Genomic DNA, 25,565 nt, shown 5'->3' with positions numbered 1-25,565 from the left:
CCGTATTGTAATCCATTTCACCACGCGGTCTCTTATCATTTTCCTAATATAGGTTCTTGTCAAAAGTCCAGTTCAGTGAATACTGTGCACGTTCCATAAAATCGTGCTGCAGGGGTGCTTTATCAAGTTTAAAACACGAGGCGCAGCCGAATGTTTGAAACGTGTTAAAAAAAGAACTGCGAGTTTATCGAACGGCTTCAAAACCCTCTGATCTGATGTAAATTTTTTCATCCTTTCACTGGTATTTAGATTTTGGGTTAGTTTGGCCAAGAAAACTGAATGGACATAAATTTAGCCGTGTCTTTATCACACGGATATAAAGACACTCATTAATTTTTTTTAATGATCAGTGGATTTCGTCGATCAGGGTGTATATTTGAGCTTTTCTAAATCGTTCCAAAATATACCACAATCACGCTAAACTCAACAAAAATCACAATCACTAAAAAGCAGTAAAAACAATCGACATGAATGTCCTTTTAAGGTTATGTAATTTGAAATCTACTAGAATGACTGAAAAGCGTGGTTTAGTAGAAATTACGTTAGAGTGAATACCGGTAGAATTCCGGTTATAGCCCTGGGTTATCAACTTCGTAAGGGGTTTTGGGTGGAGCTTATAACCGGAGGGGCTTATTATCCTGGGGGGCCTATCAGCGGAAGGAAACAAACGATTCGAAACGAGCCACATCGAAACGTTGATGGCAAATACATGTTTAAGTTGAAAAGCATAAGAAACGCGGAAAATTTAGCCCTAGTCGAGTACTGTCATCTGGTAGAGGGGGTCTTATATCTGGGGGGGCTTAGAAAGTGGCGCGATGTATTTTTTAGTTTCCAGGATGACTAGGCCTAATAACTGGGGGGGCTTAAAACCGGAATTTTACGGTATAGTCACGTTCATGTTTACTTCTTCGATTTCTTTCACGTTTCCAAGTAACGTGTATTACAGTCAACTCTCTCTATAGCGGACACCTCTGGATCAGATCGAGCTCATACCGTCTTAGAAAGGTGTCCAGTCTTATAGGGAGTTAAGCTACGCCCGAATGACTGAAAACGCCAGGGATAAGCCCAACACCAGGTGTCCGTCTTAAAGAATTGTCCGTCTTATAGAGGTGCACGTTAAGCCTGGATATCACTAGCGACGCAAGCACAAGCGCAGCCTGGATAACTGCTACCCAAGTACTGAACAGGGCTAAATGTAAGCGTTATTATGCGTTTTTAACTTAAAAACTGTTTTTGACTCCCGTAGATCGTTTCGAAACGTTTTTTATTCTGCTTTTAAGCCCTCCCGGATATAGTGCTCCTCCGCTTATAAGCCCACCCGGTAAAACCGGCATTACGAGAGTTGCGTACTTCGATTAAGCCCAGGGCTTATAACTGGAATTCTACGGTATGCTACTAGCGGCAACAACCCCGACAAAAGAAAGCTTGCACTAATCATAACACATTTCCGAGGTATTTTTATGTGGCGTCTCTTGACCAAAGTGGACAAGTTATTGTAAAGAATGTACTGTTTTGTCTTGTTCGCTTGCTTAAAAAAATAAATGAAAAAATGTACGCCCGCTTCAGACGCGAAATTTATTTGACCTTTAATAGTCTTAATATCAATGCGTTGCGTGACACCAACCCAACGAAGTTTGTGTTAGTCTCCAGCCGCTGAGCCGCGTGATTTCTACAGCCAGGGAACCTACAATATATCAAAATAATGTACAGTGTGTCGGTATGTGAATCGATGCTTGGAAATCTGATTTTATAGGTTGGGTTCTGTGGAAATGTTAGGGTATTCAGGTTGAATTTCCTTCCCTGAGAGGTTTGGGGCGACGCATGAACCACCCCAATGGTGTAGCATACGGGACCGCGATGTTTCAACACTAGTGAACAGCAAATAGCTATGTCACTTTGGTCAGCCGACAATGCCCGAGAAGGGGGGGGGGGGGGTGGTTGTACAGTCTGAAAGGTGTCCAGCAAGAACTGTACGGTACAATCACCAAATATCCTGCCGCGGGAGCCTAGTCCCTCTCTCAGGCGAGCGCGAGGTTGACCTTAAGGGCCTGGGAACGGGCCGGGTTGGCGTGGCCGGCCAGTGGTATCATTCCGTGACGGCTGACGGCACAAAATTTTGCGCCAAAGCAGTAAGAGTAAGCGGGGAGGCAACGACTGGGTTCTAGTCTGCTGCCGCCGGTCTTCCTTGAACTCGCCTATAGCTAGCACTTGTCCCTTCATGTTACCGATATTATTCAAAGTTCTTCTAGCATATAACGCGAGCATAACGCTATGGCGCAGCCATCCAAAATCACGCCAGCATAATAGTCCTTTCTTGAGCGATTTTTTTAACACCATATTCACTAGTTTTCCGCGAATATCGTTGAATCAGAAACAGAATACAAAAAATAATAAATAGAAGGCATTTTGCGAATTCATTCCATCTTTAGCCTGGCAACAAGATGTTTTCTTTATATCATGCAACTGGGACTACATACGGGACATTTCACACCACTCCACTCCATATCCTTCGTGAAATCATAGATGGTAGGTAGTCCCCTCTACTAACTATGGTGAAAATATAGATGATCATGATTCACTTAGTAAGAGTTTACCCGCGTCTTTCCTGTCAGTTTTATAATTATCAATTGCGATCTCAATAGTTTAGCAAAGCATAATAGTCTATTTTCAGTGGTGACGCTGAAAAATCATTCCCAATTATTCGAGAATAACGTAGGTAATCCTATCAGTTCCCCGGTTTGCGTTTCAACCGAGTCTGATATTTTGCTTTCATCAAAACTTCGCCTCACGTCTTCTTTGGCCAGTTAACGTTTATTTGATCGTGCCGAGTGACCATGCATTGCCTGCGGCACAAAGTTTAGCCGCGATCACGTTTTCAGATGAGCGATAATATATTCTATGGCAAAGGCGGATGAAAGGGACATGTAGAATTGAATAATGGCTAAATATCGCGTAGGAATACCGTGTTTTGATTGTTTTAAAAACTGAGGAATAAGGAATGCTTGGCAAAGAGGATATTTTGCAGCCTGCGAACACGCTCCCGAGTAGGACAGAGCGAAAAAGAAACCGGCGAGCGAAGCGAGCCGACCGCACCGATTTCTTTTACTCCCTGCTCCACTTTGGGGCGTGTTCGCAGGCTAGATAATTTGTGAACAATCTCTGACAAGTGAATAGTCGAAGACAAAGCATTCGGTCGGATTTGGATTGCATTCCGGATTCCAAACAACAGAATTTCATTCCTTTGATTCCCCTGTCAGTTGCCTTCCTTTATTCTACTGAATGGAGGGTTCTCAGTTTTGTCCATAATTCCGACAAACGATTCCCTTAAAATAGCCCTTGATAGTTTATTTTTGTTGATCTCAAGTGCCGGCGATATAAAACGCCTACATTACACGCGACTCTGAAACAAGCTGAGAAACTACAAAGCCGACGACACAACAAGATTAAATTGCTTTTAACCTCACCCGCCCCCAACTCACGTTGTTTCTAGCTAGTTTTGTTTCGGCGCTTGCAAACTGTATTCGTTTCAATACACCACGCAGCTATATCCCAAATAATTGAACTTTTACACCATATATTGTCAGTTAAAATAATCAACTTAACGTTATTTCAAAATCTGTTGACAACTGAATCTATTCTGCCTTGCGGCATCTACTAACAATGCTTGCGGGGGCGCGCTGTAAAAAACAAATTGCGGTAAATTTCCTAATTTAATATTTTGCATTGCAAACTGAATATATAGAGCGCGAGACGCTTTTTCCGCTGGAAACGACAACGTGAAACCGCCGACGTATAACCACATTATATTTTAATATTGAATGAGGTTTTGTCTCCTAAAACCATGCATGTCTGATGCAAGGTATTCAGGATACTAACAAAGTCAACTTCTTAAAAAAATCACAAACATTTCATAATCTTGCGACGGAAACATGAAGCCTTACCATGCTACACATATACCACACAGATTTCATTAATCCGAGGCTAAGTAAAATGGTTGGATGTATTGCCTCACCCCTCTCATTTCCAAAACTGTGCTGCCAAAATCATGTTTCTCTAAATGGTATATGCGCCCAGAGAATAGGGGGTGGGGTCGGGGGAGGGGAGGGGGTGTTGGAGAGGCGACCCAAAGATAAATTTTTAATAAGCAATTTTAGTACTTTGGGGAGTGATAAATGTTCTCCGGTGTATGGTTTTGGGCACGGTATGTACTAAGAGATATCTTGAAAATTGTTTTGTAGCTTTAGTTGGAGTAATCATCTCATTTTCTTTCAGTAATTCAGTTCCCCCCCCCCCAGAGAGACCCTGGGACGAGGGTGGGATTCCACCTGCGTACCGGTGTTGTGTGATTGTCGATGTCAATCATTTTAACAGTTATTAAAAACGTTTTGACTGTTACAACGATATATTAGTTTAAAACAAACGATAAACCTGCAGTTTTAAAGTTACAAAACACAAAACAAAACGCCTTGGATCAGTTCTCAAGAATTCTTTGTTCGCATTGATCATTTTCAGTTAAAGGGTTTGTGGATAACACCAAACCCACATAGGTTAAAAATATACGGGTTAAAAATATTTCCATGCAGAGTATCATGATTGGTTTTCCAAGTAGTTTGAATTACATTTAATATCATACATCAAGCGTTTTTTAATCAAAAATAGAAGAATTAAAGAAAAAATGTTCCTTAAATGAAAGAAAAAAATACCTTGCATGCTGTTAGTGAAAATATAAAACAATGAAAAGAATTCAGAAAAGAATTCCATACAGTTAAAGCTTTTGAATCAAAGATCAAAGGACTTGACATCACACGCCTCACTAGATCACGTTTGTCCGTATTGTAATCCATTTCACCACGCGGTCTCTTATCATTTTCCTGATATAGGTTCTTGTCAAAAGTCCAGTTCAGTGAATACTGTGCACGTTCCATAAAATCGTGCTGCAGGGGTGCTTTATCAAGTTTAAAACACGAGGCGCAGCCGAATGTTTGAAACTTGTTAAAAAAAGAACTGCGAGTTTATTGAACGACTTCAAAACCCTCTGATGTAGATTTTTTTATTCTGGTACTAATATTTAGATTTTGGGTTTTTTGGCCAACTGAAAATTGAACATAAAATGCAGCTGTATCTTTATGAGATATAAAGACACTCATTAAACATCAATTCCTTTGTATTTTCTTAATCAATTATTAAATGATCAGTGGAGTTCGTCGAAGAGGGTATATATTTGAGCTTTTCCAAATCGTTCTAAAATATACCACAATCACGTTAAACTTAACAAAAATCACAATCATTTTAATGATTTTAAAAAAAGCAGCCCAAAAAAATCAACATGAATGTCCTTTTAAGGCTATGTGATTTAAAATCTACTAGAATAACTGAAAAGCGTGGTTTAGTAGAAATTCCGTTAAAGTGAATATAGGTACGTATTCATGCGTTGCATCATACACGACTCACGCCCACTTAAATTAAACTAATCACTCATCAAATGGTCCTCAGGAATAATCGATCAAGCTTTCACACTCACGCCAAGCAGTTTACAGCAATTTTTTTCTTCTTTTTGAGGCATCAATTAAGGCAAGTAATAGAAGAGCTTTAATACTGTCTCGTTGGCTATAGCTGTTGGGGCTTTCTGTGTTCAAAGTTACTATCTATTCTGCGGAACAAACGGGGAAAAATAGTCATGTTCATTTTTATCTTCTTCGTTTTCTTTCTCGTTTCCAGGCAACGTGTATTACTTCGATTCACCCGTTTCCTGAATTCGTGCGCCTAGAACAGAGCAGTGTCTCGATCATATAGCTGCTAGCGGCACCATCCCCGAAAAAAGAACGCTTGCACTAATTATAACACATTTCCAAGGTATTTTTTTGTGGCGTTTCTTGTCCAAAGTGGACAAGAGATTGTAGAGAATGTACTTTTTGTCTTGTTCGCTTTCTTGTCTCAGTTTTTTTTTCGGCTTGCTCTGTAAGCAAGACATTAAAAAGAAAAATTAAATGAAAAAATGCACGTTTCAGACATCTCTTTTCGAAGTGTCTTTAAGGTAAGATTCAATAAACATTGACAACTGAGCGACAAAGTGGTTTGTAAAAACACACAGAGGGAACGAGACAAAAACAAACACAATAACAATATTGAAAGCGGATGAGGTAAAATTACATAACAAAATAAAGGAAATGAAGCAACATAAAATTTTGAACAAACAAACGTGTAAAAGTTAGGATTACAACGCTTTGAAAATTGTATAGTAGTAGGACTTGTTCTCAAAAGGAAAATTTTAAAGTGCTTTTCTTTCGTGACAATATAACTTTTTTCTTCCTTATCTTAATATCAGTTACATGTATTCCAAACACTATTATACACACTTTAGTAAAACGGAAATAACATTAATACTCTGATTGTAGTGGCCCGCAGGAAGCTATTTATATTCCAGACACGCAAACCGGAGAAAAGCTCTTTTCGACCGCATCTGATGTAATGTTTGTCAATATTACTGATCAAACTTTAAGAAAAGCTTTGCATTTCTTTATTCAAATTCTAAAACTTTACTTCTTGTAAAACTTTTTGTATTCCAAGATAGTTTCGTGAGAGATGTACTAGTTTCCATAAAAATAATCATTCGAAAAGAATGCAATAAACTTAATAGTAGATGATATTGGAAACGATTGTTCAACGAACAAAAAGAATTTGACTATTGTCAAGTGGTTAGTCATGCTTGAGCTTGCATTTCGATCCAATATACTTTCTTAAACTGTCTTAAGCTTGTTTTTAAAAACATTTCTGGAAACTGTGAAACATTTTCAGAAGCTTAACGACACGATAAAAAAGTATAAACAAAAATCCATCGCACACTTATCGTCGATAAACTCTACAATCTTCGAGACTTAAAAATTTCAGGGCAAACTGCAATATACATGAGTTTCAATTACTTGACACGTCACCGGACGTGGTGCAAATTTGTTCCCACAAGAATGATGTTTTTTGAGCTAGCTTTAGGGGGTCAATATAGGACCAATTATGCGACGTTGTTCCGTCAATTTAGAAACAATTTGCCGACATTGTTTCGACCTTTATGAGCGCGAAGCTTCACTGAAGACAAAAAAAGCCGTTTTCTCGTTTTGCTGGTGTTAAAAACGTTATTAACGTTCGATACAACTTGGATTTCACGAAAGGTATGAGCAGCGAACATTCAACTCGTACTGGTCGTCACGGCCAAGATGGCCCGCCTAGCCAGGGACGGCTTCAACTGCCTCCGATCAGAAGAAACTCTGCTAATGAAAGATCGTTACGAAGGAGAAAGATTTTCTGGCTCAGTATTCTGTGTTGGTTAATGGTGTTATGCTTAACAGCCATCATTATAATAGCAGTTGTACACTTTCAAGGCTCTAACAACGAAATCGATCAGATAAGTGCCGGAGCGCTGATTGGGTTTGGCGTGTTACTCATCTTTGTTCTTGCTTGGGCAATAATAATTTACGCCAAGTTCAGTCGTTTAAAAGCAAAAAGGAGATCGGCGCAGTACAGGCCTAGCAGAGAAGAATTTGTAGCTTTTGCCTCATCGGAGATCTTAGGGAGAGGAATTTCAACAATCTCTACTACTAATTCTTCATCGAACTCTCGGTCTACCGAACGTTCAGCCGAGGGAGAAATGCGAAGATTCGTCTATCGCCAACGATCTAACGACGAGGAACGAAGAGTAATCGATCGCACAACACAAGCGCCAACAACCTCAATACCAAGTTCGTCGAGAATGACACCACAATATCACGAGCGCGGCCCTGATCTTAGCAGACCACAAATGACACATCTTCCCGAGCGTCACCGAGCTGAAACCGAACCGCAACGAGTTTTTGTCGACACCTCCAGTCGTGCTGCTCGACGGCACTCGGCTCCATTACCTCCACCATATCAACCGCCAATAAGCCCGCCGTATAGGACATCGGAAAGTTTACCCACGGATTTCATGGGAACCCCGCCACCTGCTTACGACAGGGTTTGTGGTAGAAGTCGCCGATGCGAGTCGACTACATCCGAGGACAGTTGTCTAAATCCTCCTGCCTATCAATCACGTCCTCCATCACCATCCCCCGGCTCCTCAGCTGCAGTACCAGTGGAAGGCGGCAGACACCTAACTGTACCTTCGCATCGATCAGGAATGGGCGTTGTCAACCCGGTTTCCGCCCTCCCTCTCCCCGGAAGAGTTAGACGCTATGAAGTAACGCCTAGCCACCCACAGCAGTCGTCACACTTGCCTGCGTCTGGGGTGGTATTAAGAGAAAACGTCATTTATCACAACCAACCAAGGACAAGGCCTAGCTCAGCTTCACTTAGTGGAGCCCAGACTCAAGTTATAACAGCAACACGCTACACTCCGCCTTACTACAGATCAACTAGTACGCCACACTACCATGCATCATCACACTTGCCAAGTTCAACATCACATTCTGCGTTTGTACTCCCTCGATATACCCCAGAAAGCTATACTCGCCCTGTTTCACCACCGTATATAACAAATCGACCTCCTTCTTCCCGGCCTGCCTTGGCGGCTCTGGCTGCACCAGAAACCTCGACGCGTCTCTCACACGTGCCGAATCGTCCTCCGTCTCCTATTCAAGAAACAAGTGAAGTCGAAATTCAAGAGGAAAACGCTTGCAACACGAACGAAACAACAACATCATCAACAACAACAACACCAGCTAGTGATACTCACAGACCAAGTGTGGTGCTCGTCTATTTGTCACAATCACCTGATGAAGAAATAATTGTGTAAATAGCTGACATTTAAATGAACTTAATACAATAAGATCTCCTTTTTTATCATGATTGCCAATCCTCCTTCCTCAAGACATAGTACATAGAAGGAAGAATTGGTTTTCCCCATGCAACCTCCCTTCCTACACTCTATGGACTACGACTTTCTTTTATCTTAAAGGCATCAGTTTTGATCAAGCTAAGGATGGGTACTTAGATAGGAATTAAGAGTTTAGCAATCGTTTTTTTAAATCCTACCTTACCTTGAATGCATGGTACTTTATTTGCCTGCCTGCTTATAACAAACTAGAATTACAACTCAGCCCTTAAGTTTAACTGACAATGCTTGATCAGTCATTGTAAATACATGCCAACAAGACTATTTTTATTTAATAGTTCATTGCGCTGTTCATGTAGAAAATTGTATTTACATTCTGGGAGAAATTATTGAAGCGACATTTCTTAGTTTTATAATATAAATTAACATGCAGAGATTTGATTGCATTGACGCCAGATATGAATTATAAATTCCATATTAAAAGTTTGATATTTATATAGGGTAATGTCTTCAGTATAATAATTATACTGTCATAGACGAGGGCCCTGTTGAAATTAATATAAAGTTTAAAACTATATTTGTAGCAACATTTGCACCAGATTTGAAGGCTAGGAACAGAAAAATCGAAAACAAGAAACATGAATCATGAAAATGCGTGTAGTTAAATGTAGTACTAAACCATATTTTTAATGCCAAATGGTTTGACTAATTTTACTACATATTGTACATAGTGTTATGCTTGAATAAAATATCTTTGATATTTAAATACTATACATTTGTGTATTACATGTAAATTAAGAGTCACGAATTGGAAAACAAAGAAAGATTGTTACATCTTGCAACATGCATGATATGAATTATAGACAAGGTGGATCAGAGAGTATATACATGCACGAAATTGAAAAACGCTGACCCTGTGAAAAGGGCATAAACCATGGAACGATAAGACTAAATGGGAATCTGGGTAGACAGCATTGGTAAGCTTTATTTTTCATTTATTTATGATCAAGATATTTTCTTTCTTTGAGAGTTTTAAGGCATGATTTGTGCAACCTGTCTTATTATAATGTTCATTCTGTCACAGACGGCGATTACTTTTTTCCGATTTCCCAGTAAACATTTGGTTCGCATCGTTCATGGTTTATGTTTTCATGGGTCAACTTTTCTTCAATCAGCTGTATATTAGCAAGCTATTTTTAAAAGTTTTTTTTTTTAACTTTCGTCTCGTACGCGTCGATAAACACGAGGGCAATATTCGTTTATCTTGACCGAAAAATGCCGACAAATGTTTTGTTTTACGAGTTAAAATGTTATATCCATTGCCGGTCAAAAACTCATTTTCCTACTCACCACAAAATAGGCACGAAACGTTCGACAAAAGGTAATTAATTATCAGGCGAAACAACAGGAAATAAGATAGAATTATCCTAATAATATTGCTTTCCAGTACTTAATGTTTTCTAAAGGTAAGAATAAGCTTTGAAATGTTTGAATAGCAAATCGCGTGCGTGCTCTTTATTTTGTGCTCGCTCAGCAGCCATGGCGTAGTCTTTTCACATGAAACCCGGGGGTTCTCCCTAATAAAGCTATACTAGCTATATAGGTATGTGCGGTGCCAAAGCGTATAGTTTCTGAGCCGCTTTGATCTGAATAGGGTGTTGTTCTTGCAAACTGTTCACCGATTAGATACGTCTGATCATAGGTTAAACTCTTAGAAAAAAGTATTTTTTCGTTGTTATTTTCTATCTCGAGAAGTGCATCGCCGGAATTGCCACTGAAGTCCTTCTCGAGTTTTTAAGTTGGGTAGAGTCTGGCCTCAAAAAAGGTATCGATTATTCGATCAGCTCAAAATGTAGGGTAAGGCCGGGGGACTTAATATGGCCTTATAACGGCACATAAAAAAGTAGTTTGATTCCTAAACACAACTTTATTGCCGAAAAGATTATCTGAAATGCTAATTGTCTGATAACGCTACCCAGGAAACTGTTTTTTTTTTCTTTTTATATATTGCGGCAACTTTGTCAGTCTGGTCTTAATATAGAGTTTTCACTGCCGTCAGGAGTAAAGACTTTATTTAGCAAAATATTAAAGCGTGTTTGAAAAACTTTTTAAAAGCGACCTGCGTATTTCGCAGACTGAGCCCCCTCTGCAAGGGGGAAAGGCACTCCCGTAAATTTAATTTGATTTCAGGAATGCTTCTAAGACCCTGGCACTATTTAAGATAAAAAATCGAAAATTGAAAAGAAAGCAAAAGTTAAATATGTATAAGAAGAAATTGTAATTGTGAATTTCACTTTTATCACCAGCATGAACCATCTGTGGGTCACGCTTTTATCAAATGTCTGTTGAGTTATTAACTGATCATTCCATAGCACTTCAATTTTCCCAGTGTGTGATAACCTTGCTCGCCGCTATCGCCTGTATCTCCAAACCTCAGCTGTTTAACTGGAAGATCTGTCTTGTTAGTAAGGAGACCGCTGTCTTCACGCCATACACCGTCATTCTTATCACAGTTACAATGATCACTGGGGTCTGCACATGAGTTGGTCATCCCGCATGTGCAGATTTGTTCTCCGCTGCCAGGCGAGGCTCCTCCCCAGTAGTTCATCTTTATACCATCACGTGACACCCACCAACCGAATAGTTTGTCATTGTGATAAAAAGCCGAACCACGGCACTCGTACTTGATAAACTGTTCACAGTGAGAGGACACTCGGGTGAGACTCGCAAGCTGAGACAAACTCGCTCTTGTGTAATTGACGTCACGTGAGTAACACCCCATAGGATTACATCCTTTTACAAACATTCTGTTTTCGCTATCGTGACTGATAACTGTCACGCCAACTCCATTCTTATCACTCATGTCACACGTGACGTCGAATAACGGCGCTAAGCCTCCGTCGCCGTCGGGATCGATGACGTAAGTGCCACTTTGTGCTGTTGGGTCGAGCTTTTTTAATTCGCTACAAGACTTTGCTAATGCTGTGGAAAAAAAATCTGAATTAATGTAGCATAGCAAAGTCTTTAGATATATCTGCGGGGTGGAATATCAAGCGAACAATTTGTCAGAATTTAACGTTAGCAACCAAAAAAGGTAAATCATCTCGAAATCATTGGTATTCTTTTAAGATGGAATCCGCTAGGACTTCGAGTAATTATTGGCAAAAAATATGTACCAAAATTATTAACACCTTAATGCAAGCTTTAATTTGTGTTACTTCTTCAAATATCTTATCAAAATAAATCTTTTCTAACAACACCAAACATCGAAAACCAATTTCGAAGTTCCACTGAATTCCACTGAATCACTTATAAGACGTGAGCTTCTGCCTATAGCTTGTATACTTTGAATTTCATTTTCTCACACTCTGATAAGAAATTATGGTACCAAAATTACACATTTTTGTGTCACTGCTTCAAATATCTTATCAAAATATTTTTTTTTTTAATAACATCAAACTTTTAAAACAAACTTTTCGAAGTTCTACCTAATTCCACTGAATCGCTTGAAGACGATTTTACAACTTGGATACACGTGAGATTTTGCCTATAGCTTTTGAACTTTGAAATTCATTTTCTTGGACTCTGATAAGAAATTGTCTTGGTGCTAGCACGCTCTCCGGGCCACCATTAAGGTGTCGAACCCCATTTTGTTAGACCTAGCTTCAGCTGCTGTGTGTAAGGAGAGGAAATTTGATTATTTGGTTGAATTTTATTTATTCGCATTCGCTGTTAAAAGATAGGAAAATCCAACATAGAAATTATTGTTTTGGTTTTGAAATAGCAGGTTAATGTTCCAGTTCATTAACCGTAGCAGTCACCTGTTGTTGTGTTGAAGATCATAACTGTAATTAGCGTTCAAGTGTAACGGAACCCGCACTTGCCTTTTGTTTAACTGTTATCTACCTGCACTGCTTTGTAAGTGATTAATTTTGTAAAAGCGAAATTCCGTTTTAGCCAATAGGCCTTCCTGAAATGTATTAGATAATTCTTAAGTTAGACTATTTTATGAAATTACCTAATGCGTTAGTATTGCAGTTTCTCAATAAGTAGAACTGCACTGTAAAATATTCTTTGGTGATCTTTGGTACTGTTCTAGCACCCCCGGTGGTGGGACGCCGGTTAGACAAACATCCCGTTGATTACTGTTGGTTACGTTATTGGAATAAATCTCTGTTGTTGGAGCCAAGTCAACTGCGTATTCTCTGCCGTTCCGAAGGACTGTTGTTGCTGTGTTAGATCCTGAACTTCCCGTAGCTGCAAGCGTGGTTCCCCCTCTAGAAGTGTATACGGACGAACGACCGAAAACAGCGCTAAAACGTCCGTTTCATGTGTCTAAATAATTAATATGTAGCTTAAGTTATTATTTTTGGGACAAATATGAATTGAAAATTGAATAATTGATAAGTTGTAACTTGGTTTCATCAAACTGACTACGAAAAATCGAAAACAGCTTTCTTCTCTTTTACAAGATAACTAAATGTTTTGTCAACTCTCTTTGAAAGTTATTTCGATTTAACTTTCAAACTAATCTTTAGCTTTTTTCATGAAAGGACAGCAATATCTATGATGGCTTTCACGCATGAAGTAAAATCAGAGTTAGAATTTCAAAAACTTCACAACCCTCTAGGACTGGGCGACTACGCAGAACAAAAGTAACCGGTGATTTTTTAATTTTGCCGTGACATGAGCTTGTCAAGAAGAACTAACAGCATGCATTTAGACATCTAAAGAAAAACGAGTAATCTGTTTAAGTTTCGAAAGCTCCTGATGGCCGGTGTTTTGGGCGAGTTCTGAAGAAACTCATCCAAAACGGCGTCCAGGAACGTTTTATACGCATAGACACCTTAGTTGTTTAAGTTTTCCAAATGTCTTTTTACCTGGGTATCCCGGGTATCTCGCCATTCCCATGTACGTGGATGATGCATCTTCTACAAAACAGGCTTTACAGCTATGTTCTCTCGCCTTACTGTTAAAATCACATTTCTTCGAGTCCCACCAGAAGTTGAAACTCATACATTCTGGATCATAAGTGCACAGGAACACGCAGTCTTGATAGCGTTGTACAGGTTTTGAGCTGTAGGTTGTGTTAAGAAGAGCGAATCCACGTTGCGACAGTTCTTCACGACACGAGCCGCAAGATACAGGCGAAAAATTTAGCTGCAGACAGTGTAACGTTATTAAAATACGAACTAGATGCATCTGTATTAGAAAATTTGCACGTCTTACTGATAGAAAGTCCTTCATCGACGCCTGTTCTTGTAGAATTGGCGCAGAACTATCACCACCTGTTTTACATGCACCAATGCCAGCTTCTACAAGCTACACAGTTTGATATTATGTAAAGTCCTCTCCAACTGTGTCTTTGTCCGGCAACCCGACCGTTTAAAATTTTCCTGATCAAATTACATCTTTTTGTTAAGTTTTGTAAAAAAAAATCGTTATCCTTGAGTGAGACATGTTTTTTTTTTCTAATCATGAACATAAAATCTTAACTCCAATACCCAGCCCATCGCGTATCCATATAAAAATCGAAAAACATTCTCAATACGATTCGTGACTGATGTCTGGGACAGTCACAAAGATTGCCAAGTTTAAATTGAGATTTTTAATTATGTTAGCTCGCTCACACTATGGGGTAAAAACATAAGAAAACAAATTATAACAACTCGGGCAGCTGAAAATGCGTCATCCGTGGTAAATAACATAAACAGTACATTGAAATTTTATTCCGTTTTCGACAACGTAATATATAAACAGTTGCCACGCAGCCCTACAAAAATGAACTTTATTTCTTTTCCCCGATATAACTTTTTGAAACATTAATAAATAAAATGTTCAAGAAATTGCGCGCACTACAATTGGTCAGTTTAAGTTCATCATATCCCTATAAAACACGCGCCCTACGTCAAGCGTTTTACGTTGTGAGTTAAAGCGTGGGTAATTTTTTTAAACACTTTGTAAAAGAAATAGTCAACGTGTCCCTTGTGCAGTGTTTTTGAAAAATCCCGAGTGTTTATGTAACTCAACAATGCACTCCGATCCCACCTACAGAGGCACTGCCTGGTAACCCGACCAATTAAAATTCGTCTAATTAAACATGTAGTTTTGCTGAGTTTTGAGAAATAAAATTCTTTTCAATGTCCGTTTCATTTTATTTTTAAAAAAGTGAAAAAAAGAACGTTGACTCTGCGCTTGTGAACCCAATATGTCGCTTTTGTTTTTAAAAATCGAAAAAGGTCCGTCTCAATCCGATTTGTGAGATTTCTCGGACATTATGATATCACCGCTCACGCTGAAGTAGGATCATAAGAAAACAAATTAAACACAAGTCCACTAATCAAAACTGGAACGAAATTATAGTTAAAGTCCTTCAAAAATATGACCACCACTTAGGACTTTTTATTTGTGTCGTGCCGGTTAGAGCTGTACTATTTTAACCGTGAAATTTCCTATTTTCGAAAAAAAGTGAGATATAAAATAATCTAAAAGCTGTACGCACACACAAAACGGCAGATGATGGCGAGAGCATTCATCCCTCGTCCTTTGTACGCTCATAGAAGAGTGCCAAAATATCAAGTTCATTCCAGACGTGTCGGGCTTAGCCCTTCCTCAGTGGAAAAATGTCCGTAGGCGATGTATACGCCCTACTAAAGAACTTAAGTACCCCAGCGAATAGTTTGTTGAAATTCGCTACCAACTTCAATAAGTCTCTCCATACCGACTCCATTCCTGGAATGTAAATCATGACCAGTGGCGGATCCAGGGGAAGGGGGGGGTCCAGCCCCCACTCCCACTATCAGACCTGACACTTGCTTAACACTGAAATTCTAAAATAAGCTGACAAGAATGCACTACTCTCACGCACGTGTATTTGTCATTTTCATAGTTTTGATCTTACGAGTTTATCTTTAAGAGACCTTCCCTCTTTTGTACGATGTTATTTTTTGTTCTTTGAATATTGTTTTGAGTAATGGTTGCATGTTTTTCTATTAAACGCCAGTTTTTCATGAGCATACAAGAATTTTTGGTTTGTTTTAGGTTTTCGTTGGTGAGCCTGCTTTCTGTTTTTAAAATAAAATTCTGCGAGAGTTGTTTGGACTAGACTTTCTGGAAAACCTTACTAGGTAAATATTATTAGAGGTGCTTGATTTTTTCCTTTAATGCTGTTTTAGAGCAACTTGTTCTAAAAAGTCTTAAGGCCTCCCCTTTGATGAAACCTTCCTTGACTCTTAGTGGGTGACACGAGGAAAAATGAGTGTACTGAAATGTTTCAGTGGGCTTGTTAGGTGCGTATGTGATTCGTATATGAATCCTTCGCCTTTTCGAACGCTGCCGTCCAGCAAAGTATTTTCTATAATTATTTGAAATTTCAGAAGTAAACTTGATAGTGGCCTGATGGTTATTTGTTTGATCAATGAACCTCTCTCTTGGTGTCCTAGCCTGCGTGGCTGCTGTTCGAAGGGGAAGGAAAAGGGGAGTTCGAGCGCGAAGCTCGATAGCTCTCGATAATGTCGTCGAGATATAATATCGTCTCCAAGCGAGAGGTTTGAGTGTGCTTTGGCTACGAATCTGTTACGACTTTGCCCATAAATATATTGGTGAGTAGAATTCATGTACACGGTAAGGGGACAAGGAATTATAATGTGCAACTGAGACTGGTTTGGAGGGGGGTATGGGGGAGAAGTAATTTGCTGCAAAAATGTTTCAACAGTGTTTTCTGAATCAAAGTTTGGACCCCCCTAATTTAAATTTCTGGATCCGCTCCTGATGACAATTTATGAAAAGGAAAACAAGGATTTTAAAGGTGTTCATCCACCACATTTACATATTTTTGTTGCTATTTTATGGAAGTGTGTTACCAAACAGCACCAAAACATTAAACAGTCCATTTTATTTGTTTCATATGTACCAGGATCGGGATCACAATGCCAAAAGGGCAAAAAGGATACCCCTTGTAAGGACTGAGAACCTCAAAAAACTATACCCTATCCCGCGGCAAATACCAAAAAAGCCTACATATAGGAGTAACCCCACCCCTCTTCCCTCTGCAGCTGCTAATTAAGCCATGTCATAGCACTTGAACTTTCCTAATGTATGGTAACCACTTTCAGAAATGTCCCCAGTATCTCCAAACCTCAGCTGTTTAACTGGAAGATATGTCTTGTCAGTGAGGAGACCGCTGTCTTCACGCCATACAAGGTCATTTTTATCGCAATTACAAACACTTGCGGTGTTTGCGCACGAGTTGTTCATTCCGCAGGCGCAGATTTGTTCCCCACTGCCAGGCGAGGCTCCTCCCCAATAGTTCATCTTAATACCATCACGTGACACCCACCAACCGTATACGTTGCCATTGTGAACAAAAGACGAACCACGACACTCGTACTTGATATACTGTTCACAGTGAGAGGAAACTCTGCTGAGACTCGCCAGCTGCGGTAGACTAGCTCCTGTATAATGGATGTCACGTGAGTAACACCCCTTAGCATCACATCCATCGACCAACATTTTGCTTTCGCTATCGTGACTGAAAACTGTCACGCCAACTCCATTCTTGTCACTCATGTCACACGTGACGTCAAATAACGGCGGCAAGCCTCCTTCGCCGTCGGGATCGATGACGTAAGTGCCACTTTGTGCTGTGGGATCGAGCTTCTTTAAGTCACTACAAGACTTTGCTAATGCTGTGGAGAGAAATGTGAATCAATTTAGTCAGAAAGCTGGAAATGTCTCAGTCTTATTAGTGTATGCATCTTATTATTTTATCAGACCGTGACCTTTCAAGCCAGCCTTAATATAATATATATTGGAGACGAAGAGACAATTTTTCGCGACTGTGCAGTCAACTCTCTCTAAGACGGACACCTTCTGGACCGGCCGCAGCTGTCCGTATTAGAGAGGTGTCTGCTCTGTAAAGAGTCGAGGTAACATGACACCAGTAATTCTGAGATAATAAAGCTAAACCTTTGCACAATGCAAAAAACCTTTGCTAACTGCAACAAGACTAAAATAATTAAAGGACCGTATTTGCTTGTTAAAGCAAAAATTAAGAGCTTCTACCAACTGTAATACTGTAAGTAGAAAACGAACTCTTCAGTGTCCATACACTAAACAGATAAATAAGACAATAATCCGAGTAAAGAGTCATTGTTTGTGGTTAGTAAGCTTGCTATACACGCATGCTTAGGGCGCTGACTAACTTTGCTTTAAGTGGATACGAAGTTTGAAAGTATTTTTTACTAATGAAACATGATAAAAACACTTCTCAAGTGACCGTTAGTGATTTCAAAGTGTTCGTTGTCCGTCTTATAGGGAGTTTGGTTACAGTAAAATGACTGAAAAACGGCAGGGACCATCACCAGGCGTCCCTCTTTTAGAGGTGTCCGTCTTATAGAGGTGTCCGTTAAGAGAGAGGTGACTGTACTCCAACACCGACAGAGAATTATCTGCGAAAATTATTCTCTTTCTCCCCATAAGTGCAGTTTTTGAAACTTTCTTTTATTCTTCACTTCAGTGAACTCTGAGCTGATTTTTATTTCAACGAGTTTTCTAGTCTTGGTTAGTCGCGGGAACGATAAACAAATAATTTGCTAAAATTCTCGCTGCTTTTGACTTGTACAATGAATATAATGTCAAACTTTGAAAATATCATGATTTTGGATTTCCCGTTGATCTAAATCATTTGTCTTAACTTTCCATGATGTAGAGAACTTTAGCCTAGAGAGGAGATAGGGCGAAAAATATTTACGAAGAAATATTTTCTCCTGCTCGCTTTCTTCACATCTTTCATTCAGCTTATTAAGTGAACAACAGGCCAATGTGTTCTCCGCCTTTTCACATACTAATCACTTCGTTTAGTTCAAAATGAACTGCCCAAATTTTTTCAATTAAAAAAATATGAAATGACGTTGTGTTCTTATAAATTTCTACGACAAATAACTGGCAACGAAACCGAAAATGCATTTGCTTAAATATTCGTGTATAACGCGAAATCAAGTGATCTCGTATCGCTCAGCTTGCGCACTTGCAGTGCAAGAGGGTACGGATGGACGTTCGTTCGGACCGTCAATACGTGACAACCTAAACTTTTGAGCTCAATGGATTTACCAAATTATCTTAGGTATGGGGCTCCACACGCGGGCGCCTTCTCGCAAGATCTCCACTCTATTAGTCCATCCCTTAGATCCTTCCATTAACGTCATATGTTCTTTCCTGTAGAACCACGTGTCGTTAGACCTAGCATCATTGCTATGTCCTATGATGTATAATAGGCCATTTCCGAGTTACCCTTTGCCTCTGTTTCAAAACGAGTCTACGTGCGAAACCATTCATATGAAAATGAGTTTCACCTACAGGCCCATTTTCATGCAAATCAAACTCATTTTCATTTGAATGGTTTCGCACGTAGACTCGTTTTGAAACAGAGGCAAAGGGTAACTCGGAAATGGCCTATTAACATTTTGCTCAAGTTATTACTTTTGGACAAAATATGAATTGAAAATTAAATTATTGATAAGTTGTGGCCTTCTACATCATAACTTAATTTTTTGTTAACTCTTTGAAAGTTATTTCGATTCAACTTTTCTTGAATATTGCCATCAACAGCTTCAAATTAGATAAAGGTATAAAAACCATATTTTGCTTTTCTCATTAACGGACAATAATAGCAAACTTAGCTTCCACACATGTAGTACGAAAGCCGAGGAGGGACATCACATTTCGGACTTCAAACTTAAGACTTCAGACTTCAGACTTCAGACTTCAGACTTCGGACTTCAGACTTCAGACTTCAGACTTCAGACTTCAGACTTCAGACTTCAGACTTCAGACTTCAGACTTCAGACTTCAGACTTCAGACTTCGGACTTCAGACTTCCGCCTTTAGAATTCAGAGACTTCCGCCGACCTCCGAGTAGGCCTTTGTACATTATGCTTTTGTTTCCCCACTAAAATGCTCCACCTTAATGCTCCATTTTTCCCACTAAAATGCTCGGTCTCCTCCAAAAAAGTCACTAAAATGCTCGGATAATGCTCATTATAGAAACGGTTTTTTAAATTAATTTCAAAGTTTTTAACATGGTGTTAACTGTTAACACTTACAAAAACGTATAAGTGTTGCAAGTAACAACAACAACGTATACAAGTTCATAAATACAGCCAAAAAAATCATAATCCTCGAAATCATCTACGAGGCTAAGTACAGAAAGTAGTTGACTATCTCTAGAAAGCTATTTGTAGTTGAATTTTGAATTTTAGTCTTCATTTTCTCTAAAAAAATTAATTTCTTTTTTATTTTCTCGGGAAAAAAAATCAATTTTCCGGGAAAATGCCACTAAAATGCTCGAATAATGCTCAATGCTTTTGCCTCACTAAAATGCTCGAAACAATGCTAGCATAATGTACAAAAGCCTACCTCCGAGTTGTTGAGTTGTTAGATCAGGCAGATCCACTATTTAAAGTCAGATTCGCTATCTATAAAGTCAGATCCGGTTGTTAGTAATCGGCGTAACGGCGGAACGCGTAACGGCAGAACGAGAATCGGCATAACGAGATTTTTTTTAAATAACTTAATTAATTTATTGCTATGAACAAAATAACATTAATTAATTCTCACTTACCTGGAACCATTTTTTTTTTTCTTTATTTCACACACAATAGTCCGCAATATCGTTTATGGCTTATACATGATCTCTGGACTGTCACACGAGACAAAGGGTTATAAGAGTTATGCAAATAGAGAAAAAGAAATTCCTGGTTTAAATGGATCTTTTGGACAATTTGGCACTTTCTTGCTAAAACTGGACTCAACTTTTATTAGCTGATTTACGCGCTCTTTCTGATACCACATGGAAAGCAGCGGTTCTTGTCCGATCGCCGAAGTTAAGACCTGTTGGGCGGGATTAGTAGTTGGATGGGTGACCAACTGAAAATACCCCTTGTTGTGGGCTTTTCATTTTCATTTTTTCTTTTTCTTACGAAATCAGTAACTTTTCAGGCCCTTCTATTTTTTCCAACGGCGTCATTGACTTGCTTCGGCTTTGTACGTTTCATTGTCTCGATCGAGGCGAGAAAGTCCGAAGGGCAGTCGCGCTACTGAGCTTCTCCTTGAAATCCTCACTCGAAATAAAATCGAAATCCTGGCTCTAGATCGATCTAGAAGGATTAAGAAGATATGCATGCCCTTTATTTTGTGAAATATATTTACTGTTTGTTTGTTTGTTTGTTTGTCCAGTTTTACGTAATTAAGTCCAGAGGTCATGTATAAGCCGTAAACGATATTGCGGCCTATTGTGTGTGAAATAAAGAAAAAATATGGTTCCAGGTACCGCTGTCTGCAGGTCTGCAAGGTGGGAATTTATTAATGTAATTTTGTTAATAATTAATTAAGTTATTAAAAAAAATCTCGTTACGCCGATTCTCGTTCTGCCGTTACACCGATTACTAACAACCGGGTCCGACTTTAAAGATAGCGAATCTGACTTTAAATAGTGGATCTGCCTGATCTAACAACTCAACAACTCGGAGGTCAGCGGAAATTAAGCGAATGCGGAAGTCTAAAGTCTGAAGTCTGAAGTCCGAAGTCTGAAGTCCGAAGTCTGAAGTCTGAAGTCTGAAGTCTGAAGTCTGAAGTCTGAAGTCTGAAGTCTGAAGTCTGAAGTCTGAAGTCTGCTGAAGTCTGAAGTCTGAAGTCTGAAGTCTGAAGTCGGAAATCTGATGTCCCTCCTCGGCTTTCGTACATGTAGTAGTTAGAATTGCGTAAACTTCTCAAGAACAAACATTTATGTGAAGGATAACCACAAAATTGCTAGTTCGCTTTTATTCAGGTACACGTCAGCTTTAAACCCGCTAAGGCTAGGCGCGAACTTAAAACAAGAGTAACCGGCGAATATTATTTTAATTTCGCCAAGACGTGAGCTTGGCAAAGAATTAACAGCTTGCAGGAAGACAGCTAAAAAAACACGAGTAATTTGTTTTAGCTTCTGGAAGGCTCATGGAGGCCGGCTTTTTGAACGAGCTTCTTTAGCACGTGTACATTAGTCACGGGTTCAACCGTTGAGAAGAAACTCCCCCAAAACGGCGTCCAGGAGCGTTTATACGCATAGACACCTTAGTTGTTTAAGTTTTCCAAATGTCTGTTTACCTGGGTATCCTGGGTATCTCGCCATTCCCATGTACGTGGATGATGCATCTTTTACAAAACACGCCTTACAGCTATGTTCTCTCGCCTTGCTGTTAAAACCACATTTCCTCGAGCCCCACCAGAAGTTGAAACTCATGCATTTTGGTTCTCCAAAACACAATTCCACGCAGTCTTGATAGCGTTGCACAGTTTTTAAGCTGTAGGTTGTATTAAGAAGAGCGAATCCACGTTGCGACAGTTCTTCACGACACGAGCCGCAAGATACAGCCGAAAAAATTAGCTGCAGACAGTGTAACGCTATTGAAATACGAACTAGACGCATCTGTATTAGAACATTTGCACGTCTTACTGATAGAAAGTCCTTTATCGACGCCTGTTCTTGTAGAATTGGTGCAGACCTATCACCACCTGTTTTACATGAACTATTGAAGTTCCAGCTTCTGTTCTACAAGCTACGTATACACAGTTTGATATGATATGAAGTCCTCTCCAACAGTGTCGTTGCTCGGCAACCCGACCGTTTAAGAATTTTCTTGATCAAAATAAATCTTTTTGTTAAGTTTTGTAAAAAAAAAAGAAATCGCTATCCTTGTGTGATTCATTTTTTCTTATTAATGAACTTAAAATATTATCTCCAATACCAAGCCCATCGCTTATCCATGTAAAATTCGAAAAACATTCCCATTCCAATTTGTAACTGATGTCTGGGAGTCACATAGAAAATTGCCAAGTTTAAATTGAAATTTTTAATTATGTTAGCACTCTCACATTATGGGGTAAAAAGTAAGAACAGAAACTTAACAACATGGGCAGCTGGAAGTGCGTCACCCGTGTGAAATAACATAAACAGTACACTGAAATGTTTTCCCGTTTTTGGCAACGAAAGGAATAGTAAATAGTTAATTAGAGTACATTTTATAATTTTAGTTTTTCTTTGATGCAAAGAGTTTCCACCCAACCCTACAAATATGAACTTAATTTCTTTTTTCCAATATAACATTTTTGGAATATTATGAATAGGCATAACTTCCAGAGGTGAATAAGAAATTGCGCGCGTTACAATTGGTCAGTTCAAGTTAAAGCACGCGATTATTTTGGTCAGTTCAAGTTAAAGCACGCGCCCTATGCGCCTACGTCATGCAGCTCACGCTGCGAGTTTGAGCGCAGAAAGAGTCAGCTTGCCCTTTGTGTACTGTTGAGTTATATAAGCACTCAGCTGCAGTTTTTGTTCTCCATGTACATCAATCGTGTTCCGAAAATTCTCGCGTGTTTATTTATCTCAACAGTGCACTCGGGTGCTTTAACTATCTCCTTCAAATTTAAGGGAAAATATTTTCTTTTTTTTTATCTCTATTAAAAAAACCGTAGGGAAAAAGCCGTTTCTCAAAATTTTTAGGAATATCAAGAAGAAATATCGAGTCACAAGACAATCTCGTTCCCTTATTCAGCAGAACGTTTCCCGACCGTTGGTCAAGTGAAACGTGAGCTTTGGGAACGAGATTGGTCTCTAAAAGGAACCAAACAAAGAGCGTGCGCATGCGTAGCACGCAAACTTTGTTATTAGCTTAAGTTGTTAGCTTGGCTGACAAACGTTTCCAGTACTTTCCCAGATATGTCCAGGATTGAACGCTAATGAGATGCACGTTCCTCATAAGAAGCATCACAAAGTGTCCTTATAATTATATATTAAGAAAAATTCACCAAAACACATTAAATGTTTTTCAAATATGAAGTGATATGTAAATGTCAAATAACACATTCAAACATGAAGTACTCATTAAACAATACATGCGTTCAATCCTGGACATAAATGCACTTTCCAGCTTTAATACATTGATGGGTAAGTGCTAGAAATGTGTATCAGTTACTGCTACAAAAATGGTAATATTAAATAGATTTAGCCAAGCCTAAAAGCGGAGCTCCCCGGTAATTTACTTTGCCCTTTATTAAAATATCTGAATTCACTGACCGTAGGCATAAAAAATAGTTAATGAGCCCGCAATCCAATAGAAAACCATTTTTCGGTCAGCGGTCAACTTTATAAAAACGCGTTACCTCGATGAGTTATACACCTGAGCCCGCGATATGATCACGTGATACTGGTCAGCGGATACTTTGTATTGACAGCTGTCAATTGACCATAACTTGGATGCCCATTAACAAATAGATGAGTGTTTATCTATTTCTGAAGTGCGCAACACCGTACGTACGCCGTACGCCGTACGCGCCCGCGAGCCATGCCGCTAGCCATGATGACCATGAAAACTCAAGTTCATGGTTTTCCTATTTCTGTGAATTTTCTATGGGTATGGGGCTCCGCTCTGCGGCCCTTCCGGCCGCTGTCGAGCTCCGCTATCAAACAATTACTGATAAACAAATTATAGTTATTTTATTGATGTCACTGGTTACCATAGCAACGGTTTCACCTGTTTAAAATACGCTCAATTAACGATTCCGGTGACCACCATTTTTTTATTTTTGAATAGTAATCAGAATCTTTAGTAAAAACTTGCAAATAATAAAAAAAATTTAATCGGAACGGTTTCAGAGCCACCTTAATTAATTATATGTTTTAAATTTTTTAACTTATTCTCGTTCCGCTTTCTATTCAGAAAGTTTAAGCTGCACCGCCGCTGCTTACTAAACAGTGAAAACTAAATAACATGGCTGATTCGAGATTGTAGGAATAATTTGTACTCCTGAAGCCAAAGCTTAACGGAGCGACTCGCTCCGCGCAAAATTACTTTTTAGATATATCTTTAGGTATTTTAATGTTCTTATTCTCGTCGTCTTATACGCTTTTAACTATATCTTTTACAGCTATGCACGCCATTCGCACAAAGATATTTTTAACCGTTTTTAGCCTTTTATTCTTATTATTATATTGCTATATGTACATATTTTAGCGTTTTACTATATTTACACAAGTAATTTTATTCCAACACCGAACTTGAGAATGACCGTTGAACGGTCAAGACGTCGTTCTTTACTAGCGTTAACTGTTATTGCAAAATCAACTTCAAAGAACATGTTGATTCAAAGAATTTGTAAGAGAAATGTTATCTGCGTTTCCCCCAATAAAAATTGTAGAGTAATGTTCTATTTTCGTTTTATATTGTAACATTGTGAATTCTACTATTCAGTATTAAGACGTCAGTAAAACTTAAAAATGTGTAAGTGGAAATTGTGACCTAACCGCCGCCTGGTTAGCTCAGTTGGTAGAGCGCCGGACTGCTGTGCGGGAGGTCGTGGGTTCGAACCCCAGACCGGACCAACACTCAGGGTCTTAAAATAACTGAGGAGAATGTGCTGCCTTTGTAATTACATCTGCAAATGGTTAGACATTCTAGTCTTCTCGGAAAAGGACGATAAACCGTAGGTCCCGTCTCCTGTATCTTCAGTCTTGTAACAGGCGACGTTAAAGAACCCACACACTATTCGCACAGAGTACGGCACGAAGCTCCCGGTGTTGTGGTCTGGTGTGTAAAGCGCATTTGAACGTATGGAAAATGCGCTATATAAATGCATTATCATCATCATTATCATTACATATACTTATGATAAGTGCAAATGCGGCCTTACACTACTGAAGACTTGAAAAAAATTTTCAGGCTCTGAGCGG

General features: G+C 39.1%; 3 protein-coding genes and 1 non-coding gene across 4 annotated transcripts; 2 read left to right on the top strand and 2 right to left on the bottom strand.

Annotated features, from left to right (window-relative positions):
* The first annotated feature begins 6,717 nt into the window (after positions 1 to 6,717).
* LOC144649552 (uncharacterized) lies at positions 6,718 to 9,565 on the top strand. Its single transcript, XM_078509066.1, has one exon. The coding sequence runs from the start codon at positions 7,166 to 7,168 to the stop codon at positions 8,759 to 8,761; it is 1,596 nt and encodes a 531-aa protein (XP_078365192.1). The 5' UTR covers positions 6,718 to 7,165; the 3' UTR covers positions 8,762 to 9,565.
* Positions 9,566 to 10,900: 1,335 nt separating this feature from the next.
* LOC144649553 (neurexin-4-like) lies at positions 10,901 to 14,092 on the bottom strand. Its single transcript, XM_078509067.1, has 2 exons — positions 13,681 to 14,092; positions 10,901 to 11,782 (listed from the first exon to the last, which is right to left on the bottom strand). Exons 1-2 carry the CDS (start codon positions 14,045 to 14,047, stop codon positions 11,154 to 11,156), a joined length of 996 nt encoding a protein of 331 aa, XP_078365193.1. The 5' UTR covers positions 14,048 to 14,092; the 3' UTR covers positions 10,901 to 11,153.
* Positions 14,093 to 16,720: 2,628 nt separating this feature from the next.
* On the bottom strand, positions 16,721 to 22,376 carry LOC144652385 (neurexin-4-like). The gene is made up of 2 exons (XM_078512398.1): positions 21,944 to 22,376; positions 16,721 to 17,487 (listed from the first exon to the last, which is right to left on the bottom strand). The coding sequence occupies exons 1-2, from the start codon at positions 22,263 to 22,265 to the stop codon at positions 16,862 to 16,864; spliced, it is 948 nt and encodes a 315-aa protein (XP_078368524.1). The 5' UTR covers positions 22,266 to 22,376; the 3' UTR covers positions 16,721 to 16,861.
* A 2,767-nt stretch (positions 22,377 to 25,143) lies between these two features.
* Positions 25,144 to 25,216, top strand: Trnas-gcu (transfer RNA serine (anticodon GCU)). The gene has a single exon. It is a non-coding gene; the product is annotated as a tRNA-Ser (tRNA).
* Positions 25,217 to 25,565: the final 349 nt, after the last annotated feature.

The sequence above is a fragment of the Oculina patagonica genome, chromosome 4 (genome assembly GCF_052425735.1).
Source record: "Oculina patagonica isolate OP01 chromosome 4, crgOcupat, whole genome shotgun sequence".
In the NCBI taxonomy this organism is placed as follows: domain Eukaryota; kingdom Metazoa; phylum Cnidaria; class Anthozoa; order Scleractinia; family Oculinidae; genus Oculina; species Oculina patagonica.
Note: the sequence above shows the minus strand (reverse complement) of the source record. Positions and strands in the feature narration are given on the sequence as shown.

Excerpts from the sequence above, each read along its gene's own strand:
- LOC144649552 (XM_078509066.1), top strand. The coding sequence starts at position 7,166 with ATGAGCAGCGAACATTCAACTCGTACTGGTCGTCACGGCCAAGATGGC.
- LOC144649553 (XM_078509067.1), bottom strand. The coding sequence starts at position 14,047 with ATGAAGGACTTTCTATCAGTAAGACGTGCAAATTTTCTAATACAGATG. Across the intron at positions 11,783-13,680 it reads GAGATACCCGGGATACCCAG|CATTAGCAAAGTCTTGTAGC; the intron begins GTAAAAAGACAT and ends TTTTTTCCACAG.
- LOC144652385 (XM_078512398.1), bottom strand. The coding sequence starts at position 22,265 with ATGCGTCTAGTTCGTATTTCAATAGCGTTACACTGTCTGCAGCTAATT. Across the intron at positions 17,488-21,943 it reads GAGATACCCAGGATACCCAG|CATTAGCAAAGTCTTGTAGT; the intron begins GTAAACAGACAT and ends TTCTCTCCACAG.